At 34.5% G+C, this 20210-nt stretch overlaps 1 protein-coding gene across 1 annotated transcript in view; it reads right to left on the bottom strand.

The window, feature by feature from the left end:
* The window catches only part of CTTNBP2 (cortactin binding protein 2), a 77217-nt gene that overhangs the window by 20341 nt on the left and 36666 nt on the right, over positions 1-20210 (bottom strand). Inside the window, 6 exon segments of the mRNA XM_088165446.1 lie at positions 158-424; positions 2742-2859; positions 5969-6223; positions 7339-7489; positions 10579-10678; positions 15996-16199. Of these exon segments, the coding sequence (XP_088021572.1) occupies positions 158-424; positions 2742-2859; positions 5969-6223; positions 7339-7489; positions 10579-10678; positions 15996-16199 (1095 nt within the window).

Below are 20210 nucleotides of genomic sequence, written 5' to 3'. Positions count from 1 at the left end.
CCAGCACTGTTCAAAGTCTATATTTAGTATTGGCCTTTCTTAGTCTAAGCTTTAAAAGATCCAGCAATTCAAATATATTTTTATCTTACTTAGAAGATTTCAAAAATTCAAGAACACCCCGAAGTTTTACTTTTCTCATTAACACCAATATTGATACCTAGTTTGATGGAAAATATACTGCTTGCATTGAGGCCAATGTTGGATTCTGCAGCACTATGAAATGACAGATCTTCTAGGCTCTTCCATCCATCAGAAGCAATTGCTTGGAAATGGTTTGTCACTGCCTGACTCACTGCTTTTGAAAAATCATCCCATGACGTCTGCTTGCGGATATTTAAAGCACATATTGTATCAAATTCCTCTGTACCGCAATGGACTGGTTCAATGTCTCTGACTGAAATCCTTACAGGTACATTAAGAGCATCTGTTGACAAACAAAACACCAACTATGAGAAAAACCATAAAACTCAATTTGAAATAATCCCATTATTATAAACCAATATAATCTAATATTACAAAGGAAAGCTACAAAATAAATCCTGCTACAAAGAAGCAAATGGTAAAGAAAGCACAGATCACCACCACAAAATCACAGCAGTGATGAAAATACCAAGGTATCTATAATTTTTTACAAAAAAAGTTCAGTATTATTATGCTTAAATAACAGGAAAAAGATAAAATTTATTTAATCTTATACCTCCTCTTTATAAACTAATTATTTATACATTAAAACAGATGGTAGGCAATGTCTTACTTTTTCAGTTCATTTGTGCATATTTTTTATTATCAATGTAGAAAATAATTTCCTGGCACTAGTGCACAAGTGGAAAACACAGCTGAGCCAAACATCTTTAAATAAAAAGCTAAGACAGAAAATGAACTTGAAAGGGTACATTTGATTTGCCATAGAGTAAATTGACAAAAAAAAAATTTACATGCACATTGTAGAAACTGTGAAGTATTTTAAATCTTGCTCTTTGAAATACAACTCAACAGAAGCAGCAGTCTCTGGAGATCATTTAGATGACTAAAAATGAAAAGGAAACTCTCTTCTAATTTTCACACCAAACAATACCTTTCAGAAATTATTAAATTAAAATTACATTCAAAAAGTACACCATATCAGCTTATTACGAACGATAATAACAACCTTATCTTGCAACATCTTTTTTTTCCCTTTTGTGTGCAGAAGCCAGATCTTCAGCTGATACAAACCAATGACGTTTTCCTGATGTCAAAAAACCTCTGATTTAAACCCACTAGCCTACCACAGGGAAAAGATTACTCAGAGGCATCCTTCAGAAGTGGAATTGTGAGAAATGCATCAAAGGCTTGCCCTTCTGAAGGCTGGACCTCAGGGAAATGAGCACAGATTATAAGGATTCTCCACAAGGAACCAGGCCCCTAGGAAAGAGGTACAGTATATGCCTACATCTCAATGCATGTGACCACTAAGGCACAGCTGGCAATCCTGGCCCCAGTCACAGCACATCCTCCTGTCCTACACTGGAAACCTTACTGGAGTGTGAGGAAAGTAGAGGATGGTACATAGACACCTCACCCAAAAATGCAGCCTTGGCTTAAGGTGCACAGAAGAAGAGAAGGCGGGGCCAAAGGTTCTGACCCGATAAAAGCCATTGGATTCATGACAAGCATGACCAGAGACACAGGGTACTAAGACTGATGGAAATTATACAAGCATTAATTTCATAGGCTGCAGATTCAGCCATCAGACATTTGCTTCAGTCTGATAAAGAAGATGACCATGGAGTGTCTATCAGAAAGTGAGCTGTGTTCCCCTCTGAATCTGCAGTAAAATGGTAAGAACTGGGATTTAAAATAGCTAAAGAGGGAAATCAGAAGCAGCAGACAGAAAACTTCCTTAATTTGCTGATAATCAGTGAACTTAACTACCCACATCCCTATATCCCACAATACCAAAAAAAAAAAAAAGACTGAAAAAATACAGAGCATACAAATCTACAAGTGCCATAATTCTAACCATATAGAAAAATATAGATATCTTTCTCTGTATATATAGATATAGCTATATCTGGATTTATAAAGTGATAAAAAATACACAAAACTAGTGAGAGGAAGAATTAAGTTCTGTCTCAAGAAACACACAGATGAGCCTGCTCTACTGAATTTTGAGAAAACTTACAGAGAAGGAAGAAGATGACAGGTTTCAACAGAAGAGCAATCGTCTTACATAAGTTACTGATGCTGGAAAAAAGAAGTTCTTTGATGTTGTCTCTAAGATATATTTGAAGAATCAAACAAACAATCCCCTCACTGATAAACAAGTGACAAAATAAACTATGCTCTAAAAAGAGATTCAGATATGACTAGATGATCATCTTAGCCTGAGGAAATTTGACAGCTACCCACCACTAAGTGACTATCTCTGCAAGATTAGATAAGAGGAGAGCAATAGCTTTTGAAAAAGTAATTACTAATATTAAATTCAGAAATTTTAAGAGGATGGATATTTGCAAATGTACAGTCTGTACCATCTTTTTGAATGATTTAGAAACAAAGACATGAGGAATTTAATAACCTCTAATAAAATTTTATCATATGCTTTTGAAAAATTTGGAGAATACAAACTTGCTAGATCAAGGTAATTTAATATTGTGGTGCCAAAAAAAGTGACAACTACCCTTTTCTTATTTCTCACTTTTACCCCAAAAGTTCTTTACTAAAAACATTTTTGTGTAGTGCTGATAGCATTTACTTACTTAAGTTTTCTAGGAGATGTTTGCAATCATCAGTAGCAACATCATGCAATGTTCGATTACACTTGTCTTTTCTCTCAGCCTCTAGTCCACCATGGCTACAAAGGATTTCTAGACAGTTCTGCAAAGGTAGGAACTGTATTATTTACTTGTCCATTTGTTGCACTAAAGTGTTCTACCAATATGCAGTTAGATTCCTAATTAAAATTCTTACACATGCATTTCCAAAGACAATCAGCTACAGAGGTTCTGAAGATAAAATGTTTCTCACACATCAGAGTTGAAAACCAGGAGTAAAAATATTTTATGCAGATTTGAAAGTCTCAAATAATGACTATAAAGAAGCAGAACACACAGGGTTCTAGAGTCTCTCAGCATCAAGTACTGCTTAGCTGATTTAAGAAATTCTTACATCTGGCCACTAGTTTAGGTATTGATGAGAGAGAAACCCAGCTATTATCCTGGTTTGAACATCTTGGCCTTAATGTTCAAGCAACACTAAATTAAGCAATTCTAAAGCTTAACACAGACTAATAAATGAATCTATTTAGGTAACAATCCATAAAACCAGTTTTCACTTTGCAATTCACCAAGTAGGAGCTTCCATCGTGACTGACACCTGAGTGGGATACAAAAAAAGAATCATTTTAAAATCACCTTGCAAGCCTTTTTTTTGGCAGAATTTCTGCAAGCAGAAACCTGAAATTCTGCAGGCATCGTAAGACTGCAGTGATATAAAAAGGTATTTTATTAAGTCAGAGCACAAACATCTTGTGGATGACAACAACATGATGCCCTCTAAAAAATGTCACAGGCTCAACAAAAGGAAAAATCATTGAAATTAGAAACATAAGCTAATTATAAGCTATTTGCTTGTCAATTTGGATTGTTAGAATTATACTGTAACATGAAAAAATATTTACTATATAAATCCTCCAAAATTATTGTGGGATAAAAGAGTTCTCATAAAACTACATTCAAATTGATTGATTAGCAATCAGAAAAATGATCAACTCCTTGTTTCTAATGATCATCATTCTGCAACAAAACAGGTGGCCTTAATGAAAGTTTTCCCCTCTCAGATATGCTTTTAAAGACACATCTGAAGTGTTAAAAAAAGAAACCAACAGAAATTATAGTAGGTAATACTGTATTGATAATGTCTGATGTTAACCATACCAGAGAAATAAAACCTTAAAAACATAGAGAAGCAGCTATTGAGTACTTTGATGCAGAACAGTGGCAAGTTGCAGGCTGACATAGTGTTACCTATTTTGTAGCTGTTCTACAGTGACTTCTGTCACTGTATGACACCCTGAGACCTTTCATAAATATAGCAGTCATTCAAGGTGTATCTGCCTGAGATGAAATTTTACCAGGCTGCAGTTACAGCATATAAGTACTTTAAAAAAAATTATTAGCTCACTAAGCTTGCCAGAAGGATATCAAGCAGAAAAAAGCATGTATTTTCTTGCCAGGTTAGTTTGTTAACACTATCCAGGAGCAATGAATAGCAGAACAGCAGAAGGCTGAAGACTGAACCGTGAGGCTGAAAATGGGAAGAAAAGCAGGAAGAAGTGGGACAGAACAAAGAAACTAATCTTATTTCCTTAGTAAAATGGGGATTTTTGTTGTCTCTGCTCTCTGTGAAATAACAGCTAAGATGTCCTAGCAGAACTGATCTGTAAGGAATGGCCCCTACCTATCTCAAAACAAGAGGATGCAAGTGTCAGCACTGCTTATATGCAGCTATCATGCACTGGAATGAATGACATGCAGGGAACATAATGGATTAGAAAATTAAGTTGAACTGTTAACTGTTAGTACTTGGAGATGGCTATGAGGCTTTTTTAGCTTTTAAATATCCAAAACATATCTCAAGTCAATAAATGCATTAAATCAAATAGAATTTTATAGTTTCTGCAACATCAAAACCAGGAATCCAATTACCAGCTGAACATTGCCTTCATCACCTAAGAGACTCCCCTCAACCCCAAATGGCGATCTTATTAAACAGATGACTTGGAATGTGCTTAGAAACTCAAACCCTTGGGTTATTCATGAAAAACATACATGAAGACTTCCAGTGAAGAACTTTCAGAGAGATCACCTAGTCAAAGTAGTTTCAGATGGCGAATGAAACCTAAACTCCAAGTTCCTGAGGATTATATTATTGCAGAAAGAGTCAACATAGTGTGCATTATTTAGGTATTTGAAGACTATAGCAAATACCTTAAACTCCATCTAAATTCATATGAGTGGAAACTGGAATGAGAGTCTGCACCTGCCTAACAGTATTTGGTAATGGAACTATGACTCTGTAATGCAAAATGCTGAGTAAGCAGTGGCTGTCCCTAAAACACCCCATAACTTAAATTGAATCTTAAATCTGTGTCTATTTTGAATGCAAATTTATCAAGAGAAAAAGTAAACATAATGACAGGTATTGAACTAGGCATGTAAACATAAGCTGATTTTTGAAGTCTTGGACTGTATTTTCTTAAAATTCACCCTTCTGTGTTTAGCACCCTTTGTTTTCTTCCTGGGTAAAAATTTTACAGTGGGATCTGACTGACAGCTACCATATAAAAGAAGTCCTTTAAATGGTCAGTGTTAGAAGTCTATAGCTTGTGATATCAAGAAATGATATTTCCAGAATTCTTCCTGTTTGTCATCAGTAGGACCTGTCAAGTCATCCTCCATGTCATCAGTTATTTCAACCTCACAAAAATGTTTCATTGCCTGCTAAAAAGGCTGCCCAAAATAATAAATTAAACAATGTATGTCTGCACAAATCTGGTTCTCAAATTTCTTCTTCTCCCCTCCTTCACAGAGGAAAAATTGTTCATAGTGAAATCATTCCTACCTGTAGCTGGAAATTATATCCATCTAATATCTATAAGCACATGACATCCAATGAATTTGCATTCATGGTGGGATTCATCTTACCTTAACTTTGAAAATCTCCAGTAATGATGTTTCCTCTTTTTATTACTTCCCCATAATAGGCAGATATTTAAATATGATAATTCACTCCATTTGATGTCTGGATTCTGGGACAAATTGTCCACTGGATGTCTATCTCTGTCTCTGTTAAATCAAGTTGGTCTATAAACTAGATAAAAAAACTTAGACTTGACATCTAAGTTGTAATTCTTCAAAGATAAAAGAAAAGTATTTATTCTGCCTAAATTCTATCATGTCACTGTAACTTGTTGACATGAACTAACCTTAAAGCCTTTTGATGCTGCTATATGGGCAGCAGTCCAACCCTCATTGTCAGCGTGGTTGATGAGATCTGCAGAAACAACAGGCTTTACTCTACTGCTATAGTCATCTTCTCTCTTCTCCAAATCAAAGTAGTCTAAATTAGGCTCTGCGTCCATCAAACAGTTCCCATTGTTTGGCTCTCCATAGTACATAAGGAGCTTGAGACTTTCAACATTACCAGAATCCACTGCTGCATGAATTGGTGACCAGCCATCCTAAAAAAAAACAAAATCAAAAAGCACACTGCCACCAAACACATAGAAAAATGTCTGCAGACTTGTATCAGCAAGAATCTGAATGGAAGGCTCTGTCTGAAAATTAAGAAGACAAGCAAGAGTGACATAATAATCCTTTGGGAAAACAGAGTTTCTTGTATGTGTTTTGGGTGGAAGAGAGGGAAGAAAATGTAACAGAAAAAAATTGCACGGCTTTCTCCTAGGACAGTCCAACAGACAAAGTCTTCAAAATTTTTAAAAGAACCTAAGTGATACAGGGCTCACATGCTGTTAGTAAACTGCTTCCTTCCTGTGCATCAAACAAAAATGATTCTATCAGTATTGTTTCACGTTGATTAATCCATTTATTAGTCAGTATCACAGTTTTGACATCACAACTTTCTCTCATTCCAAGTCAAATATATTTACTTTCCAGGTGCAAAATAAATAAATGATAAAAAATTTAGTGTAATAATTACAGGAGCAGTAGAATGTTCTGTGAAGCTATTACTTTTTCTGCTGTATTTTGGAACAGCCTATAACCCACATTTATTGTCATAAGAATCTATTGACATCAGAGTAATAAAAAAACTTTAGAAAAGCACCTGAAAAAGGCAATTATGTAGGCACTAATTTTGAGACAGTCCTCCTCCCCTTCTCCTCTAAATACAACTTTTTTTTGGCCATATTCTGCCATTTGTAATATATGAGACTTTACAGACTGGCAAGAAAGTTTTGGGGTGTTATCCCTTCAACGACAACAATAAAGCACCCTAACATAAAAAGTGGAAGAAAAATTCCTATCTCCACTTCTCCACCTTAAAAATAAGTCAAACCAGAAAAGTTTCATTTTACAAATCCAGTGCTGGAGAAAAGTTGCAGCAAATTGCCAACGGAATCTGAAGTATGTAAAATGGTATGAAAGTCATATCATTTAGGAGATATTACACAACATACAGTTAAAAAACCCCCAGAAAGTATGATGAAAAGAACAAAATACTAATTTCAAATAATATAGTTTATTCCAGTTTTAAAGAAAAGTTTCAAGAAATATTTTAATGTTAATATTCAGTACTATACAAGGTTCTGTAACTTTACAAACTGTTTTAACTTACACTGGTTTTTATTGTTCGATCCGCTCCACCTTCCAACAATAGTTTAATACAATCGTTATTTCCATTTTTACAGGCCAGGTACAAAGGTGTTTGTCCTCTTTCAGCAGCATGGTTTATATCAGCCTGATACATAATTAATAATTCTGCACATCTACAGCAAACAATAAAGCAATAAAATTGTTTTATGATAGACATCCAACACCTCTTTATGAACATTTAAATATTTAAATAAATATTGATTTTACAGATACAGATCTACCTGTGATTAACCCATATACACAAGTATAATTTTGTACATATGTATAAAGATAGGCTACTTTAAACATGTAAATCTTAAACTACTGTAGCTGCATTTAAAAATTGTGACTGTATAACACTGAATTTCACAAGACTGATAAAAACTTGATGACAGCTGCTTAAGAAAAACATTCAGCTGAGCAAAATAAGAAACATTTCTGACTGCTGATATTTAAAATAGAATTTAAAAGAAAAGGGAAAAATAAAATGAGGACTAGCTTTACCAGCAAAAGGGACACTCATCTAGGGAAGTAACCTGGTGGGGGCAGCAGAACAGCTATGGCAGATCCCTGAATAAAGACTACTCCAGAAGGACGGCTTGGGTGCATTGCTAGCAGCTACTGCGTTATGGAGAATGGAAGATTAGATGGCGTGCTGAAGAGCAATTCACCTGGGGCTGGCATTCAGATCCAAGTTCCTGAACTTCCTCACAACGCTGTAGCAATAGGTCCATTTTTTTCCCCCAGGTTCTTGTGCCAGCATTGGTTACCTTTCCCTTCCCCAACCTAGCTTTTCAACAACACTCAAGACCTCGCAAAAATCTTAATGCCAGTCAATTCACTCTGCAGTTCAAACAAGCACTGTTAACAGAGATAAGTTCCCATCTCTCCAGCTCATAATTTTTATTGATCAGTCCATAAAAATAGAAAGCATCTCAACAATAAAGCCTCAAAGCAGTTACTGCAATGCCAAATAACTATTGATTAGGAGACCATACTGTAACAAAATATACTGTATGTTATATACTGTAACAAAAGATTTAAACGAATGTAAGGTATATATATAAGAATATAAGTATATAAGAAACTATATACTAAAAACCCCAAAAATATTTAAGAAAATTGTTTGTGATACGTTTTTATCCAGTCAGAAAATCATTAAAGTTCAAGGTAAAATGCAGAATTTTAGAGAAGAGTAAAACAGATAGCATTGATATGAATTACTTACCTGTGCTTTCCAAAAATGCTCAACTGAACAGAAAAGAATACAAACAAAAATAATGTTCTGCCTTAACAAATGTTAGGCGTACATCCTAATCAAAAGTCATCTTAAGAAGGGTTCATGACAAGACACTTCTATACAGCAATTCAAGATTGAATTTTAAGTCTGCTAGGTTAGAAACATCTGGTTCAATAATTTAGATTGTATTTGGTGAATCTCAAAAAGCTATATCAACTTTCCACCTCAAGATCAGGGAAAGTCATCCTGGCCTGCACCACATGGGAAATGATTCTGAAAGTTTCTCCAAAAACCATTTTCTGATCTGGTGATATTACGAGACCAGCCTCAAAAAACTAGATTTTTTTTTCTGACTATATAACTAGGGTTAGAATAACAGTATTGTCTGGGCTCAGGAACAAGGTTAATGAAGATGTCACAGGGGACTGGTTAGCAAGTCCATGACAGACACCTACTGTGCAACTGAGAGCACTTTAGTGCTGTCATTAGCCCCACATTAGGAGACAGACTGTTGCCCCAAATTCTACCTATTACAGATTTATTTTCTGTGCCTGAACTTTGAAGTGACCAATAAATCAAACAGCCTGAACCATTTGTAGTCTCTCAGACATTTTTGTCTAGCCCTATCATTCCATGCTCTATTTTACAATTCAGTTCATGTTCAGTATCTAAAAAAATAAAAGTAAAAAATGTGTTTAGGGATACCATATTACATAAATAACTCTAAGTTAAGGCAAAAATAATATAAAGCCTGCAATATCACAACACAGCAGATGATACATAGCAAAGTGTTGTGAGGGTAAGTCAGGGAAATAAATAGCTTCCTATTTAAACGAAGTGTTAAGATATTTATTTTAGTGAGAGATTATGAAGAGTGTATTTTGGGTTTGTCTTGTCAAGTCACACGTATTTTTTACAGATTTTATACAAAACACTGCAACACTTAACTAGACACATATTTCTGTGCTCAAAACATTTAGTGGGCATCTGCTACCTCTGGAGTAAAACTTCTAGTAAAAAATGACCATTAGTTGACGAGCTTGAAATCTCTAAGAAGTGTCAAGGATTTCTGAAGATTTTATACACTTATGGAAGACCGTGAGGAGAGAGGCCAGTCTTCCTCATTGCTGGGTCAGGGCCTATCATAGCATAACACTCAAAGGCTGATTCCTATGTGTTACTGTATCAGAGTAAAATCCTTAAAAATAACAAAATAAAAACATGAAAAGAATCAGAAAGATAAAAAAAGAGCAAAGATATGTAAAAAAAAGTTAAATTCTGTAATAAGAATTCTAGTAACTCTTTTTAAACCCTTTTGAATTCGTGAAATAATTTTCTACGGAAAAGAGTGCTCTGGAAATGGTTATTTAATAGTGGCTTCCAACTTCCAGTTCTATTTCCTATGATTCTATGACATAAATTATTCTAATGACATTTTAAAGAATGTTTTTAGTAATATTATTTGACTTGTACATAATTTTCCTTTTTTCAAAGTTACTGATACAAAAAAACTTCAGCCTTCAAAAAACCTTGTTTTGTTGTTTAAGGTGTTTGATTATATATTGCTCAGGAGAAAACAGATGTTCTTTTGCCTCTGAATATGATATTCATAGTTTTCTATGCTTGAAAAAAATCAGTGCAAAAATAATTTCCTTCTTCCTTTCTGTTAATCCTATATTATGGCTGATAACTCAAAGAAAATTAAGAAATTCAGAGGTATGATGCCCATGTGGACCAGTACCACATTGTAATTGCTAGGAATGCATGCTCAGCAACCTTAAGAGCTGAAATTGGAAACAAATAGAAAATATTAAAATCAGAATGGCATAAGAATATGAATTTAAGTAGACTCCTTCAATAAATTAGAGTTAAATACATTTATACATAAGAATGCAACAGTAATGTAATGAAAACATATATAATGTAAAGAGAATATAAAACTGAGTAAAAACCGACAGGTACAATCTTAAAGACTTCACTTACTTGACATGTCCCTGAGCAACTGCTGAACACAAGGGTGTAAAGCCATTTTTATCAGCAGCGTCAACTTGTGCTTCTGCAGCCAGCAGCAATCTCACACAATCTATAAATGGAGCAAAACCTTAGAATGAGTCAACAAGATGAAGCAGTTAAAACTACCAGAGGCTAAAGTCTGCTCAAGGGGCAACAATCAGCCAGTGCCTTGGACTATACATCACACCTTAGGGGATTGAAATAAAAGCTCAGGAAGAAGTTTGCAGGAGAGAGATGACAATTGACTCCCGGGGGCATCACCACCCTTTTGCAAAAAGGGCTTGGGTTGGGTTCTGCTGGGATTCAAATTCACGCCCACTGTAGGCAACTCCCACAGTATTAGCTATTTTACCTCCCAAGTGGGGAATCTGACTTATCCAGGAGTCCCTAAAGGCATCACTGCCTACTGGCAGTCGTGACAAATATGACAACCACAGGGGAGATGTTCACAAGCCACACAGACCTCAAGCAACACACCGACCAGTCTATTTTAGGACACTTTGACTTGTGATTGCAACGACAAATAAAATAAGCTGAAAAATTCAAACCTCCCCAAACCATTCCCATTCATACATTTCCAAAACCATATGCTAAAAATAGTACCAGCCTGATTCCATCATCCCTACAGCTAATTTAAGATAATTAATGACACAGTAATTAGACTGCTTTTCATCCACAAATTGGAATATCATTTTATGCAATTAACTTCGAAGAAAACAGTTGGTCTGTTCCTCACTCTTGAAATTGGCTCCAAATGAAAATAAAACAAGTCTTTTGTAATTGAAACTACTACTTGGAAAATAAGCTCAGCTACAACACCAATTACAAACTCCTGACCTGATTTCTGAGCAAGCTTAATGCATGCTGTTCCAGCACTCAGTAAAATCCTGAAGCCAAGTTTTGTTAGTGAAGTTTAACTCTAGATATCAGAATCAAACATATATGAAGAACTACTTGGATACCAGAAAACTATATTAAGAACCACTTAGAAATCTGTCTTCTCTAAACCATTCTGCAATGTACTTACTCCTGTTACAATTTTTTCAAATACTAATACAGATGTTGTGGAGTTGATTGAATAAATAATTTAACATTAAGAAATAAGATTTTAAAACACTGTAAGTTATTATTTTGTAAATTAGGATTCTTTAATTTTGAAGTAAGTCATCTGATGTGAAATATTTTTTTGTTATTGTAAAGTTGGTTGTCATGGGAAGTTACCAGGACTTGACCTGTAATTTTTTGTAAGTTATAAAGAAGCTCTCTGTTAACTAACTTACCAAGGCCTTCCAATTGTAAGATAGTACAATTGAAAATAAAATTTTATTTTCATTCACTTTTTGACACAAAAATACTCTGCTAAGAGTGACCTTTTTTTTTTCTTCTTTCCTTTGTCAATCCCACTCCTATATTAAATTATTAGCTCGAATATACAGATTCCTGCTTGACATCCTAAAATAATTCTAAAGTTTATAAGGGATGTTGAAAAAATTATCTAGAAGTTTCAAGTATTTGGTTAGAACACTCTGCTATTTGCTCACAAACCGTATGTTAGCCATGCAAAAGCCATGAACACACAGGACAAGACTACTTGTCTAGAAAGGCATGGTTAATTCACACTTATTGATTGGCAGATCATTCAGGTGGTAGACTATGTCTGTATAAACGCTGTTTCTGATTAAGCATATCTCTGTGAAAATACTGCTTCTGAAAATGGCTTTTTACTCTCAGGGGTAAGTGTGACCATGACAGCTACTTGCATAAGGTAGAACATGTGAGCTGGTAAACCCTACATGACCTGTTCTGGTGGCATATCAAGTAAGATATCTCCAAGATGCCTGGGTCTTCTGGATGGACTTTTTACTGGGATTTGGATAAGGGTAATTTGGGTCAGTCCAGGCTCATTCACTCCAGTTCACTCTGGTCTGCCATAAAAGTAATCAGCAGCGGGGAGTACTTGGTGGAAGGGCAGGCACTAGACAGACATTGGTGCCATAAGTTAAAAGTTCTGATCATAGCAAAAGCAAAACATGAAAGCAAATTAAGATAAACACCTGGAGATTTTACAGCTGTCCACCACAGCTGGGTAGTTAGTTCTTCCAGAGTGATGGCAAACATCATGCAGATACATCCGGTGGCTTGACAAAGCTGACTCCATGTAGCTGTATGTCTCTGCACCTCACTCCTTTCTACTTCCCATACATTCCAGTTTTTTCCTATTAATCAGGGTGCCACAGCCTCCAAATACTCAGGATAGAAGAGAATCAATTACACTGTAAATGCATATGATTAGCACATAGCTGATTGCAAAGGATATTATTTTCTCCACATCTCTCAGATTCAGGAACTCTCACTGTTTCATTCTGTCCTTCTCCACCTCTCTGTGGCACAGAATGGTCACAATTTGCAACATCATCCAGCTATGCAGATCTACCAGCTAAGAGAACTACTGTTATTAAGTGCAGTATAGACCTGAAGTGGTTCCTTCTTTGCTTATGGTAAAACCAAGACAACCTGACAAGACCATCTGTTCAGCTATCCCAATCTCGTGGTTAAATCAGGAAATTAACAGTTTCCTCAAGTCCATTCAAATATAAAGAAAGTGTGTATTTTTAGGGTGAATTTCTCTCTCTCAGACCTACAGAATTAGGGACGGTGTGTGGTGGAAACAAATCATCTGCTATTAACTTGATGCGCTGGAAAAATCCTCTGCAGCAGCTCTCAAAAGGCAACTGTTTCCAAACAGGAAAGCTACACATTTTCCAATTAGGATAGAGTAGGACAGAATATTTCAGTGCTCTTTTCTAATGTAACTCAATTTTCTTCTACAGAATGGGCTGAGAGCATAAAACAGCTGCTGCCACCATGCCTTTTACAATGTGCTCTACCACTCTCTAGTTATCTACACATCTCAAATACTGTATTTCTTCACTGAGAATGCGTGGAGATCATTCAGTTTCCACTCTTCCTGGAATCTCTGAAACATAGTATTTCTGAAGGGATATATTAATTTTGCTTGCTTTTATCAATTCTAAAGTTACTCGTTTCTTCTGGCAAAATCTTCTCCAGGAGAAATAGGAAAATCTGGTTAGTTAGAAATCTCAAAATCCATTTAGTCACTAAGTCCATTTTAAAAATATTCTCAATAAATTAAATGATGGTATGATCACCCACCAGTAGGCTTGTATTAAGCCTAATGGTTAGACCAAATGATCTTAAGAGTCTTTTCTAACCTAAGTGATTGCATGATTCTATGGAAAAAAACCAAACCCAAAGCAACAGAAACTTACCATTGACAACACAACCCAACACACTGAAAAATTTGAATAAATTATTTAACCCTTAAAATGACACCAGTATAATTTCTTTCCACCTGGCTAGTTAAGAAGAGACATTAGAAAGGACTTGAAAAAATATTTATTTCTATACATGTTTTCTTAAGCCTATATAATTTAAGCAAACTTGCTTTTCAAAGTCTCCACTTTGAATTGCTACATATATCCATTCACTTCAGAATAAACTACAAGTAATGAAGAAGTATCATATAATAAAGTTAAGCACAAAAATCTTTCACCATAAATTTTATAAATCTGTAACTTTCAATTTTTATGAAATTTATTAAGGAGACCAACACTGCTGCCATGTGATTCTCTCAATCCATTTTTGGTCATGTATTTGTACAAGAAAGTATTTTTCACATCCTGTAAACTATAAATAGAAGAGCAACACTACAACCTCTGTAATACAGTTTTTATCTCAAAAAATAAAACATACAAACAGTTACTGGGTGCATATCTTTGTTTTTATCTTTCCATTTTCACAATTCTGTCAAGTGTCTTTCTTATTTGAAATTTTGACAATGAAACAGGGAACCAAATTGCTGTTGCTGCCAGTAGGAGCTGCTCACTAATTGTAATTGAAAATCACTTGCTGTGAAGCAATTTTAGAATACAAGATGAATAAAGAAGAATTGGGTCAATATGGTCTCCCACAAATATTAGCAATGATAACTGGATGTAAGCCTAGAAGAATACACCAAGCATCCATTCAGTAGGGGGAGAATAATAAATCTACACAATATAGTTAACTAGGATTTTTAATACTGCAGATAACAAGTTGAAAAAAGGAAAAAAATCACCCGAGGTAAAAAATAAAAAGTACTATTTCACTATTTTAAAGGTCTTGGGAACAGGAAAGAAGTTCAGGTGAAAAGACCCAGATGGTTCTACAAAAAAAACCCACAGCACCTAGGAAGCAAAGAAAAAATATACCATTTTGAGCAAAATTAAAAATCCTCCTTCCCCATGCCTGGTAGCAAAATTAACCCTGAAGATGTCAGAAAAATGTACACTATCTCCCTAGCTGCAGAGTGTGTATGCTAACTTTAGTTTTATTTTTAAAATACTTGAAAATAATTATGAAAGTCTCTCTGTACTATCTGGAACACTGGATCAGGTACTATGCTCACCTTCTACTCTGAAATAAATTTTTGACTTTACTAAAAATTAATGGAATATTTGCCATTGGTAGATTTCATCTTTAGTGTCCAAAACAGCATAATGATAGCACTTGCAATATAAGAACCTGGAGGTTTTTATGTAGGTAGAAAAAGCTATAGTAAAGTCCACTGGACTTTTAAAACAAACTGCTGTTTGATAGCCTTGTGTTAAAGGTCTAAAACTATTGCTAGGAGTTTGTATCCATTAAATTCATATCTGTTAGTGACATATTTGCTGCATTTCATAAATATATTAATAAAATATGAAGACTGAGTGTTGAAAGGTTCAGAAATGCTACTTCCTCAATACAGAGGAGAGTTGGGGTCATGGGAAAAGGAAAAAAAAAGTCCTTTGAATTTTCTCAGGAGAGCCTAAGTAATAACAAATGAAGGCTATTTCATTTAGTTCAAAAATTCAGACAGTTCATTTTCTATCCCAAGTAACACACTATTCTGACATTATCTTCCATCATTTTCACTGCTGCTGCCAAAGATCAAAACTCTGATGACCACCTATTCTTTGCTGCTTACTCCCTGTAGAGGAAAGTTCTTTCTTTCAAGCTCTTCTTGCTACAAAAGATCTTTAATTTTCCACAGAATATGGGGTGATAGTATCTGGTAGCTTTTTATACGAAAGGAGAGGAGAATTAGAATGGATGATCCTGAAGAATGCTACCAATTTTTGTGCTTCAAATGCCTTCTGAGTTTCAAAATTCTGCTTCGAGAAGCATTGCTTATATACATGTTATACCATGACTTTGATATATAATCTATATACCCCACTTTCACATTTTTAAGAACGCATTTGACCTAATTGAATATTAAAGACGTATGAAGTAAGCTTTCACTAGTTTACAGGAATGCCATACTAGATCTTAGCATCATTTACCTGTATGTCCATTCGTAGCAGCAGAATACAAGGCAGAATAGCCATCTTCACAAGAGTAATTAATGTCCAGTCCTTCTTCATTAAGCAGCATTGATAATAAAGTGACATTTCCCTGGGCAGCAGCTTGGTGAAGAAGGGTGGGCCTGCCACCCAGGGGGACAGGACCACCACTTGTTAACAAAGGGGTTAGGGAGGAAGACCAGCCTGTGAGTTAAAGCAACAGAAGTTAGAGACACATAAATAAAGCCCTGCATTTTCTGTGTTCTTTTAAGTACTAAAAAGTATCTTCAAAATGACTGCATTTGCCAGTTTAGCAAAAGTTTTGTGTAGACAAAAGACTACACGTTAGAAGGTATTCTGAAGAATAAAAACTGCATTCAGGTGTCACACTTGTTAAGACAAATGAACAGGACTCCACTACAAAAGGTCTGTGTGAAACTTGTGAACTGTAGTAGCATCTGCATGTGCCAAAGAATTTATATTATCAAAACTAGCAGAAGTTTTAGACAAGTTTTAATTTATTTGCAATATGCTGGCAAGATTTTTTTAAGGTATCTACAGAAAAGTTTTAAAACCAAAGTATTTTTTTCATATGTAATATTATCCTCCTTAGTGCAAACTTTAGTATTTATATATTTAGTACTTGTGTAACTCATGTGTAGTTATAAAGATAAATTGCAGGAAGCCTTTAATGACTTCAGGTGTCTTTCAATAAGTTTGAAAAAACATGTAGAAATCATTTACACAAATAGTACAGAAAAAATATATTAATTATTGATCTCTCCATTAAGATAATGTTCCTTTTACTCAGTGATACTTAAACAAGATATTACAAAATGTTCCACTGGGAACGCATAACAGGTTACATAAAATTAATGTGTAAAAGCTTTCAAGTCACTCCATTAACAAAGGATATTCAATCCAAAACTCTGAAAGCTTAGGAGTGGTTAAGTGTTCTGTTGACTGCTTATCAGCTTTAGTAGGGACTTTGTTAAGAATATGGAGTTTGATGCATAAGGCATGGAATATGTTGTGCATTCTTCCTTGAGCAAGGACTGCAAGAGAAAATAGGAGAAAGGCTGGAGGTTTTTTCAGTATTTTCACTATTACCTTTAGAAAATGCACATTATATTTATCTCTTAAATAAATAACTTTGTCTTCTGTGGCCACAAATAGGCTCCTATATGATGCTGAAATCTGATACAAAGCAAGTTAAGGCAGCTTTTAATGCAGTTTTGCAATGCCTGAGACTGAAGAAAAGCTGCAGGGCGTTAGCTTCAGTTCCATTCAAGCTGGTAAGTGCTATCCAACATCTTGAATTAGAACAAGTGTATGGTAGTACCAGTACCATTCTGGGATGATCTGCTCCACATTTTGGAAAACAAAATGAAATACAGAAATTCTGAACAGAATTCCACTGAAACAATAAACTGGGTACCTTGTAAGATCTCGATACATTTTAATTAACATCAAGACTTACACAAGAGTTCATCATCTGAGCAATACCAATGAAGAATGCATAGTGATCCCGGTTAAAAAAAAAAAAAAACAACAAAAAATGCTTGGAGTATTTTCATGTTTGTTTCCAAAGGAAGCTAAATTTGTCAATTTAAATTAAGTTTAGTAACTAAGTATCTAAAGGAAACATATTTTCAGTATTTTCCCAATATTATTAGCTTATTATTATATTTATATTTTTTATATTCAATGTAAGAATTCATCACTGCAGCTATGAAGTTACCTTATCCAAATTTAATCCAAAGATAAATTGTAAAATTAACTCCATACATCTTATAACTTCAATTCTCAAGCTACCTTCTGACTATTAATATTCTTAGCAATACTTACTTCTCCAATACTTTAAATAAGAGGATTTTGAGGGTTTCTGAAGTTTATTAAAAAACCAATAAGCAATACATAAAGTAAATTGTATCCTTTAAGTGGCAAAAAAATACATTACCTTCAACTTCCAGCATTTGAGAACAGTTAACTCTTACAAAATTCCCTAAGGTCCAAAGAAAACCTTATGGCATTCCGTTCCATTACTTTCCATGAAAGTGGTTTTATTTTTCCAGCCTTTTGTTATTCCTTGAAACTAACCGTGCTGCAGCTGTTGCTATACATATATGCATGTTTTAAAAGTATCACTTATGTAGTTTTTACTGTCTTCTTGTGGTAGTTACCTGATAGTGGATATAGCCAACACTACAGTTACTAAAACTGTTTATTCGAGTAACACTGGAATTTTGGTAAAATGAATAGTATTTTGGGTCTCCTTTCCTTTTGAAAAAAGTGTAATTTTTTCAATGTAGTTTATTTGCTTTTTTGCTTGTTCTTGGGGCATCCTTAAGAGAAATGCCAAAATGAAAGAACTTTTAAAATGTTACATCTTAATTTTAATTTCAGCTCCTTGAAAAGAAAAATATGTTGTTGCAATTCAGCGATGAAATTCATTATACTAGGTTACCATTAAATTAAAACTTTCTACTGATAGATAGAAAAATAAGTAATAACATAAATATAACCTTACATTCTATTATCAGTGTGAAGCAGTACAATAAAATTCAATTCATCCAACAAAATGCACCAACATTAGAAGATACCAGCAGATAAAGGACACCATTAAAGACACAAAAAGTTAGGAAATGTGAAGCGTCTGTGAAAGCTTGTAGGGCATGCAGTGATGAAGGGGAGAGGGACAGACAAAAACAGCTTCTGGCATCAGCTTCAGAATGTGAGATGGTTAATTTCAGAGCCTAGATCAGTCCTTCATCCCTCCCTCCCCCGTTTATCTTCAAAGCCAATTGCAAAGAGAGAATAAATCAATCATTACAGAAATGAGCAAAATAAAAAATATATTTCATTGACACAGAAAGCATAAAAGTAAGAAGAAAGTGAAAGCAGAAATCCCAGGGGTATGATAATCCAAACGCCTACATTTGTTTCCATTTGGAAGTCTTAGAGCCATTGAACTGTAGAAATCCAAACAGAGCAGAAGCATTTTGGCACCAATTCAAAGGCTGCTGAAGTTAATGAAAACACTGCCACAGACTTTGAATCAGGCCATAAATGTTCATTGTAATGTCTCTATGTGCAGTCTGCTTAATGTTAGTGATGAAGGCCCATGTCTTTTCCTACCAGGGATGAAAAGAGCAACATGTGGCACAATAGCCCATCTATTGTGCTACAATAGCCAAAAGAAGATACGATCACATCACTTTAGCAGAATGCATAAGTGACAAGATCAGAGCTCCCATTGTAAATTTGCTCTTAATAGTTCCTCTTCCTAGAACCAAGACACTTCCTTACTGAAAATCAGGTTCTTGATATGTTCCTAAAGTAATCTGAGCTAACTAGGAAAGTCTTAAAATGAACAAATATAATACTTCAGTGATTAGGTTACTATCAATTCTTCTGGCTCCATAGTAAGAAGAAAGAAGCATGAATTTATTGACAAACAAAAAAATCATAAAAATGAAGGAGTCCGTCAATGTCCTTTAGTATGTTAAAATTGTTTGGCATTGTTTTTAAAAATATTTTAAAATTCTGATTGAAGCTCACTACTTACTATACAATAAAATATGAGTAAGATTTAACCATGCTCTGCATTAACTGAATGTAAAATTTAAATTCTGAACATTTTCTGAAAAAAAGTAAACAAAACATATTTAAATCAACCAGATCATTAATAAAACTAACTGATTCTGTGCCTAGAGGACACAAAAATGCAGATATGGGAAGGAGGTTTCTGCAGTACTTGTAGTTTGTTAGATGTTTCTCACCTCAAAAAAAGTCATACTTAAAAAAGAAACTGAAAAAAGGAATAAGTGGCATGAATTCAGGTATTACTGAATTATTATTATTATCTAAAAAAAACCCAGTGTAATTAAATTTGGTTTATCTTTCTATTTTCATATATATTTATAAAATCTATTTTTTCTTAGCTTAAAATTTTGAAGGAAATGTTTTCTAAACTTGCATAATAAGCGTTGCTCTAAATTAATTTAGTTCTGCAGTTTGCTGCAGAAGAGAACACTTGGCCAAAATAGATTAAATTCCCTGAAAAACATAAAGAAAATGAAATTGAAGAGTAAGTGCAATAAAATATAAGCATTTTGGGTAAAACAAAAAGAACCTCCAGTATATTTATGTGAATATTACAGATAAAGTTATTAAGGTTCTTTGAGCCTGTATGTTGCCAGTAAAGGAGAATAC

The sequence above is a fragment of the Sturnus vulgaris genome, chromosome 5 (genome assembly GCF_052056855.1).
Source record: "Sturnus vulgaris isolate bStuVul1 chromosome 5, bStuVul1.hap1, whole genome shotgun sequence".
NCBI lineage: Eukaryota > Metazoa > Chordata > Aves > Passeriformes > Sturnidae > Sturnus > Sturnus vulgaris.
Note: the sequence above shows the minus strand (reverse complement) of the source record. Positions and strands in the feature narration are given on the sequence as shown.